Genomic DNA, 12,636 nt, shown 5'->3' on the forward strand with positions numbered 1-12,636 from the left:
ATGGGCACTGCACTGCACTGCACTGCACATGGAGATGCATTTGCAAAACTTCAACACCATCTGGTAGATGGCAGCTGGAATAAGTAAGTAAGCACGTAAAGGAACACGAGGTGTGAATTCTCAGAAGACAAGGGTCCTCAGTTAAGGTGCCGTCAGTTAAATGAGCGCAGCGGAAGTGAAACGTACCAAAGTGCTTTTCCTTTTTTTTTTTTTAAACCAAGGTGTAGTATTATGGGCAGGCAGTGCAGAGTACAGTAGTGTAGTGTAGTGTAGTGTAGTAGTTAAGGCTTTGGCCTTCAAATTTTAAGGTCGAGGGCTCAGTCCCATTACGGACACCGTGTGCCACCGAGCAGGTCACTTCACTTGCCTGCACTCCAACTGGGAAAACACAAGAAATGGAACCAATGCGATCTCCAAAGTTTTAAAGACAGCTTGGGTAAGGGCACCCGTCGTATACCAATAAGAACTGTATTATTATTATTAGATCCTGGAGCCAGTTGCTCTTGAACTCCTGCCTTAGTTCAGTTCCTGCTCACTCTACTGACTTGGCATTTGTTGACGGCCATTTCAAAGCACAACCTTACAGGAAAGCGTACTCTAAACCTGGTAATTAGCTACGCCCCTCCTGAAGTGCCATACAGCTGTTATCACGCCGCCACAGGTCAACCAAGGGGTCATCGTCGATGTGGCGCTCAATACTTCCTGGCACTTCCAGCACACCCCTCGTTATTTGTGTGTAGTGCTTCACAGCACCAAACACTGCCCAGGGGTCCGGCACCCACCCACCTGCTTCTCCCCAGCTCATCGTTTATGTAAAAGTGCTTCACGCCAAGAGGCCAATGGAGCAGAATGGGTATCCAGGACAAAAGCCAATCTGCATCTAATAGTGCCAGCAGTCAGCAGCAGGTGGGGGGTTAGCTTACCCTTAAACATCGATGAAATGTCCGTCCTTAGCAGATACCTGGTGCCCTCAACGTACCATCCTGCCAAATTTCACCTTTTTAACTAAATGGGAAATCGTGCAGACAGTAGATCTGAAATTGACAGACAAGCAGCTCTGTGTGTTTCGCTCGTAGCTCAGTTGTCTTAATATCTCACTCATCCAGATGCTCTTTAAAGATGTTGAGGTTTCGGCTTTCAAGACATGACATTGTACCAACTTTATCGGGGACCCAATTCTACATAAACTGCTCAAAAAAACAAAAGCAACACTTTGAAAACACCTCAGATCTCCTGCTGGCTATCTCTATGGATATGGTGATGTGTGAGGAACTGAAAATGATCAACTGACAGAGGGACCCCCGAAAACCAAAGTGAAAAAAATGAAGCAGCGGCAGGCAGGCTCGTTCATTTTGCCCAAATTTCATTGCAGCAACACCAAATCATACCCTGTAGTTTGTATGCCCAAGCCATGCCTAACAATGTCCTAATGAGATGCCGAATGGTGCCCTGGGGGGTCTCCTCCCAGATCTGGACCAGGACATTACTGAGCATGTGTGGGTGGGGGTGGACCAATTAATGGGATCAACTCCTTCATCATCTCACCACAAGAGGCCGGGCATTGTTGTGCACCAGGAGGAACCAGCGTAGCGTCTGAAAATGGGTCCAAGGATTTCAACCCAATGGCAGTCAAGGTGCCCACTGGTGTCTAGCCTGTAGAGGTCTGTGCATCGCCTAATGGATGTGCCTCCCCAGACTGACCCTCACTGACCCACCACCACACCACTCATGCTGAACGACGTCACAGACAGCACAACGTTCTCCACGGCTTCTCCAGACCCTTTCACGACTGCCACATGTGCTCAGGGTAAACCTGCTCTCATCTGTGATAAGTACAGGGCGCCAATTCTGATATTCTATGGCAAATGCCAATCGAGCTCCACGGTGCCCACTAGAGGATATTGTCAGGCCTCCCTCATGAAGCCCGTTTCTGATCGTTTGGTCAGAGACATTCACACCAGTGGCCTGCCTGCCTACCTACCTGCTGGAGCTCATTTTGTAGGCTCTGCCAGTGCTCATCCTGTTCTTCCTTGCCCAAAGGAGTAGATACCTGCTGATGGGTTAAGGACCTTCTATGAGGGGCTCTGTCCAGCTCTCCTAGAGGAACTGCCTTTCCGTCTTCTGGAATCTCCTCCATGCCCTCGTGGCTGTGCTGGGAGACACAGCAAACCTTTCTGGCAAACCACGTATTGATGTGCCTGCCATCCTGGAGAAGTTGGACTTCCTGTGCCAGCTCTGTAGAGTCCAGGTATGGCCTCATGCTATCAGACTGGTACCAGATCAGGAGGGGAAAAATGTCAGTGGCGTCCCTCCAGCTCTTAAACCACTCACTCCCGTTTTGGGGGTCGTCTCCACCTCTAGTGCACCAAAGCAACTGAAACTGATCAACAAGCCCCTCTGCCACTTCACTGAGAGGATCGAGAGCCCAGAAGAGTCACGGACTTGATGCTACACTCTCATTGAAAAGGGTTCTTTTCATTTTTATGAGCAGTTTATTACAAAATACACAAATAACCGGCCCTGTAGAATCACCAAAGAAAGAAAGGATGACATTCACAGCCCATCATCTGGGATTTGATCTTAAAAGAGAGTAGAGCAGCGCACACACACACACACACACACACACACACACACTTCACTGGCGTCATAAAGGGAAAGAAAAACGTCCGAGAAGTCAATGCAGAAGGCACGGAGCTCACGCCAAAGTGGGCACAACCGGGTAAGGAAGATGAAACAGTGTGGAAGAATAATTTTAGGGTAACACAGCATTCGTCCATCCATCATCCAACCTGCTATATCCTAACCACAGGGTCATGGGGGTCTGCTGGAGCCAATCCCAGCCAACACAGGGCACAAGGCAGGAAACAAACCTCGGGCAGGGCGTCAGCCCACCGCAGGGCACACAAACACACAATTTAGGATCGCCAGTGCACCTGACCTGCATGTCTTTGGACTGTGGGAGGAAACCCATGCAGACATGAGGAGAACAAGCAAACTCCACGCAGGGAGGACCCGGGAAGTGAACCCTTAAGGGTCTCCTAACTGTGAGGCAGCAGCGCTACCCACTGCGCCACCGACACAGCATTCATCTTTAAGAAATAGCATAAAGGGCCGATAAATGTGGGAAATGAGATAAAGATAAGTGACACACAATAAGTACACTGAAATATAAGAATTGGTTTTGGAAAAATACTGAGATGGTCAAGTAAAGAAGAATGAATGAAGAAGAAGAAGAAGAAAGTACCAGAAGAAAGGCTGAAGTAATCTACAAAATGAACTGAAGGATGACTGAGAAATCAGCAAATGTCCGATAAACAACGAGAATGGACAGTCGTTATATGCACAGAAACTTCAAGGGTGGCGGCTCCTCTCAAACGGTATAAGAGCCACCAGAGTAGAATATAACAGACCTGAATTTTATATAAACCATTTGGGCGTAAGCCAACCCGATTGGCACTGTATGTAAAGTCACTTTATAAGATGAGCCTCCACCCTTCGTTTCTCTGACCATTGTGGCCAGGCTGCTCCTCCCTCATTAAAGCCATTCAAAGACCCAGCGAGCGGCTTTTCTCCTGCCCGACTACCGTTTGTCTCTTGCTTTAATAAGATGTCACATCTCGACCACAACAGACAGACAGACAGACAGACAGGCAGACATACATACCTCTGTGAACTGAGCCGGAGGAGGCAGCTTGCTCAAAGGTAGTGGCTCAAGACAGAAGGCCAGCTCGGATGCCCTAAAAGAGATAACATCAGACTTGAATTTACTGACCACCTTTCATTCAAAAGGGAGCACAAAACAGAATAAAAGATAAGTGAGAAGGATCTTTAGAAGACAAACACCCAGAGAGACTTAACTCTTTGAGGGCTGAATATTTTTTCCAAAAAACAGTTTCTGAAAAGCAATAGTGTCACACAGAAATCAACATAAAACGTCTGTTGCGGCATGCTGTGGCGGCCAGTTTACCAAGAATATGTGTCAGGCTTGCTGCCAGGCTGTCTTTGTGTGGCTGGGTCAAAGTCACAGTGCATCGCAATCTTGTTTCTACCTCTTATCACTAAGTGGCAGTCCTCCGTGATGAACATTGTCAGTACAACGATTAGCTGGGGACCAATCAGCTGAAGCTGGAACCTCACATTCATTTTTGATCACTTGTATCAAAATCTGAGTTCGACAAGTCATAGTCCAGTTCAGAGAGAATAGGCAAAATGGTGTCCACGGAGTGTTTTGCTTTACGCATTCACTTTGATCTCTTGCCAAATGTCAGTGCCATTTTTGCCGTTGTTTTTCGCCTTGCTACTCACACGAGTGCAGGAAATCTTGGTCATACCAATGAATCTAACTTTCCTTCTAGCAACTAGAGTCCAACTAAAACATAATGGTTGGTTTTGTCACAGTTTACAGTCGTTAACTTACCGAGTGACCGGCCAAACTCTCAAACACCGCCTAGAAATTGCAGTCACCCTAAAACAGCAGGACTGCATTTGTGTGCAACACACGATAGAAAATGTCTTTGGGGTTACTTGTGCTCAAATGAAATAGGACTTACAAAGTCCTCACTGTGCTTAACATCTTTAATTTGAAAGAACAATCAGGCTTACTGGGCCTGCCGAACAGAAACGACTTCATACACTGACATACTAAATAAATAATGACAAAGACAGAGCAGAGAGGGGACAAAAACCAGCAGGTCAAGTGGGCCAGCACCTCTTCACTCGCGTTTTCTTGCTTTCATTTCTGGTCCGAGTGGGACTGCACGGGTGTGACAATGTTACACGTCTCAAACAGAGTGACCTGCGGTGGGCACTCGCCAGGCACGGGGCCCCCCCCCGAGTTATAAACTGGGCACTCGAGCGGCCTAAAGCCGACCCCCTTAGGCCACCTACTACATGCAGAGTGGAGTGGCACACCACAGAAAGTGACAACAAGGACACTTTAATGATGGCAGGATTCACTTCCAAAGCTTTGCTGCCTGGCAACAAGACGACCAGGGGGTTCATGTGCTGGGTGCTCCCCGTGCCCGCGTCCAGAGATGTGTGGATTATGTGGACTGGCATGTGTGTTAACCCCAACAGGTCCGTGCTCTGCCCAGATGTTACTCCTGCTTCACACCCGATGTTTGCTAGGTTTGGCTCCAGCCTGCCTGTGGCTCTGCTCTGGACAAAGCAGGTTTAGAAAATGGATGGACAGAATTTCTTCTTCATTTTTAATAAAGACTTACATTACTAAGATGAGTTTTAAATGCTGTACTTTTGCAGACTAGGGTGTTGTCACTACATTCATAATGGCTAACACGGTACAAGTCAAGTAAAACGAGGCCTTTTATTGGCTAACTAAACAAGATTACAATATGCAGGCCTTTACATCTCACCTTGTTTAGTTAGCCAATAAAAGGCCTCGTTTTACTTGACATGTCAAGGATTTACTCTTTAAATTGTCCTCATCAAGTAAGGTGTAAAATCACAATGCGTAAATAATCAGTTATTGTGTTGCCTGAGAAACGAGGTTGATGGAAGACCATGAAAACGCCACATGCTGTCCCAACCTTCCGCACTCCTTGCTATTAAAGTCCAACCATCTCTCTCTTTGTGAATAACACGGGCGTCTTTTTACAAAAACGACCTGCATGGCGTCTCTCTCTCGGTACTCAATGAGATGTTCAGCTCTGAATGGTCACACAAGGAGCAGAGCCACACCAACAGAGACCGATGATCATCGCCTCGGGGGGCAAATGAAGACCCTCACAGCAACGTTTTAAACCTGCTGTTGTCATCTTTGCAGAAGGGGATGGAAACCGGACAGGACGGAGGAGCTGCGCGGCTCTACTTTGGTAACGTTTGGTAGCAGGAGGACATTGTGACCTGCCTCTAGGGCAGGGGTGTCGAACTCCAGGCCTGGAGGGCCGCAGTGGCTGCAGGTTTGAATTCTAACCCTTTTCCTAATCAGATTTCATTGGTCATTATCTCCTGTTCCCTTCATTTTAATAGCCCTGTTCTTAAGGATTCATTCCTCCGAATTGATTCCTTTCTTCATTAAATGACAGCCAAACAGAAATGAGGCGTGAAACGAGCCAACAGATGAGCAGCTAAATTGGCGCTTCAGACTCCAACCAGTTTCACAATGAGAAGCCGATTCTTCCTGTTAATTAAACTCCTTATTTAATTCCACGGCCTGTTGCTGCTCTCATTCTGCCACAGCAGACGTTTCCAGAACGGTTGATTTTTCTAAGACCACCCTCACGATGTTTTGGTGAGCTGAGAGATCAGCCTTACTGAGACCTCCGCCTTTCTTTATTTTCACATATTTTGTGACGGGCACAGGTGAAGCTGGTCATATGGATTCTTGTTTTGTGGCTCGTTATTGTTTGGCTGTCAGTAAATGTAAAGAATTACACACAGGAAGTGAAAATGTGAGGTCTGAATACACAATGGGCGGTGTGAACATCGAGAGTCCACCTTACGAGAAGGATTTAGGAGTCGCAGTGGACTCTAAGCTATCAACTGGCAGACAGTGTTGAGAAGCCATTAAAACAGCTCACAGAATATCAGGTTATATAGCGCCTTGATGCGTGCAGTACAAGTCACAGGAGGATCTGCTCAGGCTTTATAACACACTGGTGAGGCCTCATCTGGAGTCCTGGGTGCAGTTTGGGTCTCCATAAAAACACAGCAGCACACGAGAAGGTCCAGAGAAGAGCAACTGGGCCGATATCAGGACTACAGGGGTTGAGTGATGAAGGAAAGATTAAAAGAGCTGAACCTTTAGAGGAGATGAAGAGGAGACCTGACTGACTGAAGTGTTTAAAATGATGAAGGACATCAGTCCAGTGGACCAAGACTGTGACTTTAAAATGAGGTCATCAAGAACACGGGGACACAGTTGGAAACTTGTGAATTGTAAATTTCACACAAACATTAGGAAGTTTTTCTTTACACAAAGAACGATAGACACTTGGAATAAGCGACCAAGTAGTGTGGTGGACAGTAAGACGTTAGGGACTTTCAAAACTCGACTTGATGCTTTTCTGGAAGAAATAAGTGGATATTATTTGTTATTATTAAATAATAATATTTATTGTCTGTTTTTACCTGAATTTCTATCACTCTTTAACTTTTTTTTTTTTTTAAATCAGTATACTGCTGCTGGAGTATGTGAATTTCCCCTTGGGATTAATAAAGTATCTATCTATCTATCTGATAGGACTGGCGAGCTTGTTGCTCTGAATGGCCTGATCTCGTCCAGATTGTAACTAATGTGCATTTTCAGAAGTCAGCTAGGTCTACAGCAAGTCTAGGTACAGCAACACATAACATTAAGTGTCCACTGAATCCAATTAGTAAATGATTTAATTGCACACTTACACAACAGGTACAAATAAATGTTCCAAAACGGTTTCAGGCCTCAGTGTCTGAAGTGCTCGAATCTGTTGAAGGCCTAAAACTGTCCTGACTGCAGCGGGATACTTCTTGGAAAATGTGCTTCCTGGACATACAGATGAATATTTTTAAAATGCCAAAGTACAACTTCACTACACACACTTTTAGAATGGATTTCAACAGTACTTCTACATATTAACTTCAAAAAGCTGACAATTAGCCAGAATCAATGGATGGTCAATTACAAGTGTAACAGCCAAATCGCCATTCTGCCCTTACCCACTGCCATTGATTAATTGGCAGACCGCAATCTGCGATTCCACAAAGCTGTCTGTGAAAACTGGGAGGCTGAGGGTCCCTTAGTGTGGGCGGAGCATTGCTGCATGCGTTCTACCAGTCTGTGTTTACAAAGGTGCCATTTCACACAATGTTATGTGAGGGCAGTTACATGAGAAAAAGTGATTTAATAGGTAAATGTGGAACACTGGCAGTGCCCTTAGGCCTGGCATGGACTCTGAAGGCGGGCACAGAGTGACACCATGTGGAACCCCTTCAGCACAATCCAAGTGTTCCAGGGAGTGTCACTGGCGGGCTTTCTAACCAGCTGCCATCAGATTTTATCAAGTATCTTCATTTTAGACCTCAGGTCACTAAATAAAACCGATGATACCCACACGTCCTGTATGGCCGCCCCGTTCGGCTGCACGTATGTACGGCTGCTGATGTTGCTGTGTATTTGCTTCATTAACACTACAACTTCCTTTTGGGACCTGTGCAGTTTTTAACTAAAATGGAACACGAGGACAAAAGCTTTCATGATAGCAAATTCAACAGATAAACAACTTTAAATTGCACCGATCGCAAGTAAACACCTCCGAGCTGACGGGCATCGCCTGACTTCATGTAATTGCAGTTTTAATGCTGTCTGTTATGGTTTGGCACATCGATACAAAAAGACGTAAACGGCTCGAACTTAATGCTTCAAAATAAGAATACAACACATATGGACCTTCTCGTATCGAAAGTTTCTGTCGGCGTTTCAGCCCCACAGCCTTGCGGTGTTGTCGCTCTTCAGTCTCTTCTCTTTCTCGTCTCTTTCTCCTCGCATTATCAGCAGCCTTTCCATGCGTTTCCTTTGAACCGGGTGTGCAGAGCCTTTCACCTGCCATCTCCTCAGTCTCCCATTCTCTAAGCCGGCCCGACCAGCGTCTCCTACCTCAGCTCCTCACAGATTCCCGCTACTTCCCTAACAAGACGGGCACTCCTTGCTCGTTTGCCTTATTTCCGTGTGACTCCGTCCGGCCCGTTGTTAAACACACGCTCTCGCCACGGTCCCCGGCCTGTCCCACATCTTGGCACCTTACCATTTGCAGCTGTGCGTCAGTCCTCGCTCTCTGCACAGAACTACGATTCCACACAACTGCCGCTTGATCTCCACCAAGTCCATCTGCGCCGCCATGTCTGAAAACAGTCGCCTAGCCACTCAGCGCAGTGTCACAGCTCACGTGGAGGTAACTCTAATTGTTATTGGTTGTAGGTGACCAATTAGATTACAGCTTTGGGCCGGCGGGTAGTATAGACCCCGCCCACTTAAAGAGACCGCCAAACTTTAAGCCTGTGCTGCCTGAGGCCGCTGATGCGCACAATGACGTCCGACCGACAGACAGGAAGGGAGGGAGGGAAGGTAAGTTGGCTGGCAGAAGTTCAATTCGTCCTCAAAAAAAGTGAATTTCACTTCGGGAGCAGAAAGGGGTGAATTCACCTCGACATGCTTTGGTAGTTTAAACACTTCCGTAACATTTCATTAGGACACTACATATTAACATCATACCGAGCCAATGCTCAGACGGTACTGTCCGGTAGCGCGAGCGTTTTATTCTTTCTCTTATCATTATTATTATTGTCCTTTGTAATGTAGCATCGAGCGGATGGATGGATGGAGTTGGGGGCCTCCATCCGTCCCCCTCAAAAATGTAAAAGGTTCCTCTATTTCGTATTCGTATAATATCTCTATCTGTGCCCAGTTTGTCTGCTGCTGTAACCCCGAATATCAGCCGATCTGTCAGTCTTGGACTACTTGAAGAACATCTGACATGTCCACACCACTCGGACCGAGCCTGAAGTGGGCTGCCAGGCCGCAGCTCTAATGACCGCAGGTCTTTGCTGTTCATTCATGCAGTAACGCACAATTCTCATGTCGTCACAAATAAACATCATCAATTCTAAAGACCTCGTTATTATTATTTATTTAGTGCTCGGAGCGCTTTTAGCCACGCGATCATCCCTTCCAGGTTGTGCCCAGAAGCGCCTCTGGGGGTCTTTTCTGCCCACTGCTATCTGGCAATTCAATGCTTCCTCCTCCTGACGTCCCAGACTGAATGTTGATGCTGTTGAAGTTCACTTGTGTTCATTGTGCGACTTCTGCACAATATATATTTATTACGTATTCATTGATCTATTGCTTGATTGTATTATTTGTCGTGGTAGTCCCTATCTTTGTGTTCATTTTTCTGCTTCTGTATTAATCTGAATTTCCTACTTGCATTAATTGGATCATTACATCTCGCCTGAAGAAAGGGCCTGAGTTGCCTCGAAAGCTTGCATATTGTAATCTTTTTAGTTAGCCAATAAAAGGTGTCATTTTGCTTGGCTTTTCTCCACTTGGATTAATAAAGTTGATCTAATCTAATTTAGTAGATGTCTTTATCCAAGGCAAGTGTGGTCAAGTGAAGTACGACATGAGATCCAAAATAAATGTGGGGTGCCAAACGGGTTGCCCTGTGTAATAATGATGCCAGCAACAACAAAAATAGCACTTGGTGGCACAAAAGCTCTAGTGTGTCTCTTAAGCGGTCAGGCTCTAACCTGCACTGAGCCAACGTCAAAATGAAAAGCCACCTTCTGCAAATTTGTAGTCTTCCTACCTGTAGGGTGAAGTCACTTGTCTTCATTGGGTGTCTTCTTGGAGCTGTGAGCAGAGAAAGAGACAATCTTGTTAGTGACAGCACTACCCTCTAGTCCCGGGTTTGTATTGCTTGCCTCAGATGCACTCAAAAGGTGACCCTCTAAGTAACGTGTATGTGTGAGATTATAATTATAATATGCACAAGTTGGTTAGAAGGAGCAACCATCAAAAGCAACAGACAACAAGATAAAAGAGAGTAAGAGGGAGCAGCACAACTACTACTGTCCAGTTCTGCTGGCATCTAGACTAAGACACAGATCAGTATCCAGAAGTCCTGGGGCTTCATGTATAACGGCGTGCGTAGAATTCGCACTATAACATGACGTAAGCACAAAAACAGAAAAATCCAGATGCAGGAATCTGTGCACACTCCAACTTCCAAGTTCTTCTGCTCCATAAATCCTGGTGAGCGTGAAAACAAACGCACGTGCACGCGCCTTCTGTCCCGCCCCGTCTCCTCCCAGAGTTACGCCACTTTGAATATGCAAATCAATATAAATCGCCCTTAAGCTCAGTGTTCTGGGAAAAGACAACGGGGAAAAGCACGAGGGAAAACAGAAGAATTTCAGCGAATACCAAGTGGAGGCAAAGACAAACGTACTATTTGTGGGTTTAAACAGTGGATTAAACAAGAAAAGGAAGTTGATCGACTGACATAGCGTGTTGGAGAAACTCGAAAGCTCCAGTTCACAAATTTGCACAATGCTGGAAATAAAAAAGAAGTTGTCACGTATCAAAGTCACCGTGAAAAGGCGAGTCGTAGCCCACCTGCTGAGTGACGTATGAAAGCTTATTAGGAAAAAAAAAAAAAAAGGCACACAGTAGGAAAAAAGCATGAAATTTTAACTTTAATCACGAAATTTCCACTTCAATCACGTAGTTTATTTTGTCATTAAAGTAGAACATCGTAAACTTCATCTTAGAATCATTTAATTTACTAGTTTCTCAAATCCCATCGTAACTAAAGTCGCACGTTAAATACTTTGTTTTGTATTTGATCTTCTTTGTGCTCTCTGTGTGTAAATCACTACCTGATTCTGTTCTTTCTCTTCCTCCGACAGGACACAGAGTCCATGACATTCGTGATATCACAGCTCTCTGAAGAATTCAAATACTGAGATGACGTGATGTCATTTTCATGATGATTGGAGTTAAAGAGTGTTATTAAACATGAGAACACGATGGCGCAGTGATTGTTCACGTCTCACACAAGATGCTGTGCGACCTTCGATGAAATACTTTATTGTAGCAGTGCTGTCTCTTTCAAACGTACTAACCTGCAATTCCTGTCCTTCCTTTTACTTCTCCAAATACCCAATCGCCACACAATCAGCTCTGTAACAGACGTTATGCCATCTGTAGGCTTATAAGGACGATTCTTCAAAACTTTTAAGGAACATCAAAATATCTTCATAGTACGTGTTTAATTATTCCATCCGTCTGTCCTTCCAGTGTCGGGCCAGTCTCAGTAAATATACATCGCAAGGCAGGGACAATACGTGAACTAGCTGGCGCTGCGGCACCGTGTCCTCACATGTTTAATTATTAACAATACAGATTATTTAAATGAAGTTAAAGTTTTATCTGTGTAATATAATCAACATATTTTGCTGCATTTCATCTTAAAAATGATCTCGTCATCATATGTAAATACGCGCTTTATAAAGTGGTGCGGGTTGTGTAATATTATAACTGTATCTCAAGTTTACAGTGAGGTGATTGTACTTATAAGTCCTAACAGTTCTACAAGGAGCACCTGATTGAGTGCGTTTAGAGTTCTTGGGATGAAACTCTTTCTGAACCGCGAGGTCCGTACAGGAAAGGCTTTGAAACGTTTTGCCGTGGCTGAGACAGCGTGTCCTTAAAGCCGTATACCGATAATTCTCTTTCCGATCAGCTGCTGCTGTGATTCACACTCAGATACAGTGATATAAATACTCCGAGTCGTGCAGTGAGAGGAATATGGAAAAAGATGATCCGCTGTGACAACTCCTAACAGGAGCAGCTGAAAGAAGAAGAAGAAGAAGGTGCAGTGAGAGTAACAACGCTAAAGCAGTTCTGGTATTTGAATACTATGGCTGTTCCCTGGCCCATTATATTGTTACGAGTTCATTACAATCAGATGCATTACACTAATAAACAATATGCGGTTAGTTTCTGTGTATTTATAAAGCCGCGTCAGGAAAATAAAGAGTAACCGCACAGGAAGAGTAGCACTGCTTTGACGCTGGGTGCCGCCAGTCTGCAAAACCGAGTGGAGAACTTGCGTACTAAAGGAATGAGGTACCGTGGAA

At 45.2% G+C, this 12,636-nt stretch overlaps 1 protein-coding gene across 1 annotated transcript in view; it reads right to left on the reverse strand.

Annotated features, from left to right (window-relative positions):
- Window positions 1-8,860, reverse strand: part of cdc23 (CDC23 (cell division cycle 23, yeast, homolog)) — a 31,887-nt gene extending 23,027 nt beyond the window's left edge. The window contains exons 1-2 of the mRNA XM_039773811.1: window positions 8,742-8,860; window positions 3,665-3,737 (exon numbers count right to left, since the gene is read on the reverse strand). Coding sequence (XP_039629745.1) covers window positions 3,665-3,737; window positions 8,742-8,836 — 168 coding nt within the window. The 5' untranslated portion in view covers window positions 8,837-8,860. The remainder of the gene's footprint in view (window positions 1-3,664; window positions 3,738-8,741) is intronic.
- Between the last annotated feature and the right edge of the window lie 3,776 nt (window positions 8,861-12,636).

The sequence above is a fragment of the Polypterus senegalus genome, chromosome 13, assembly GCF_016835505.1.
Source record: "Polypterus senegalus isolate Bchr_013 chromosome 13, ASM1683550v1, whole genome shotgun sequence".
Lineage (NCBI taxonomy): Eukaryota > Metazoa > Chordata > Cladistia > Polypteriformes > Polypteridae > Polypterus > Polypterus senegalus.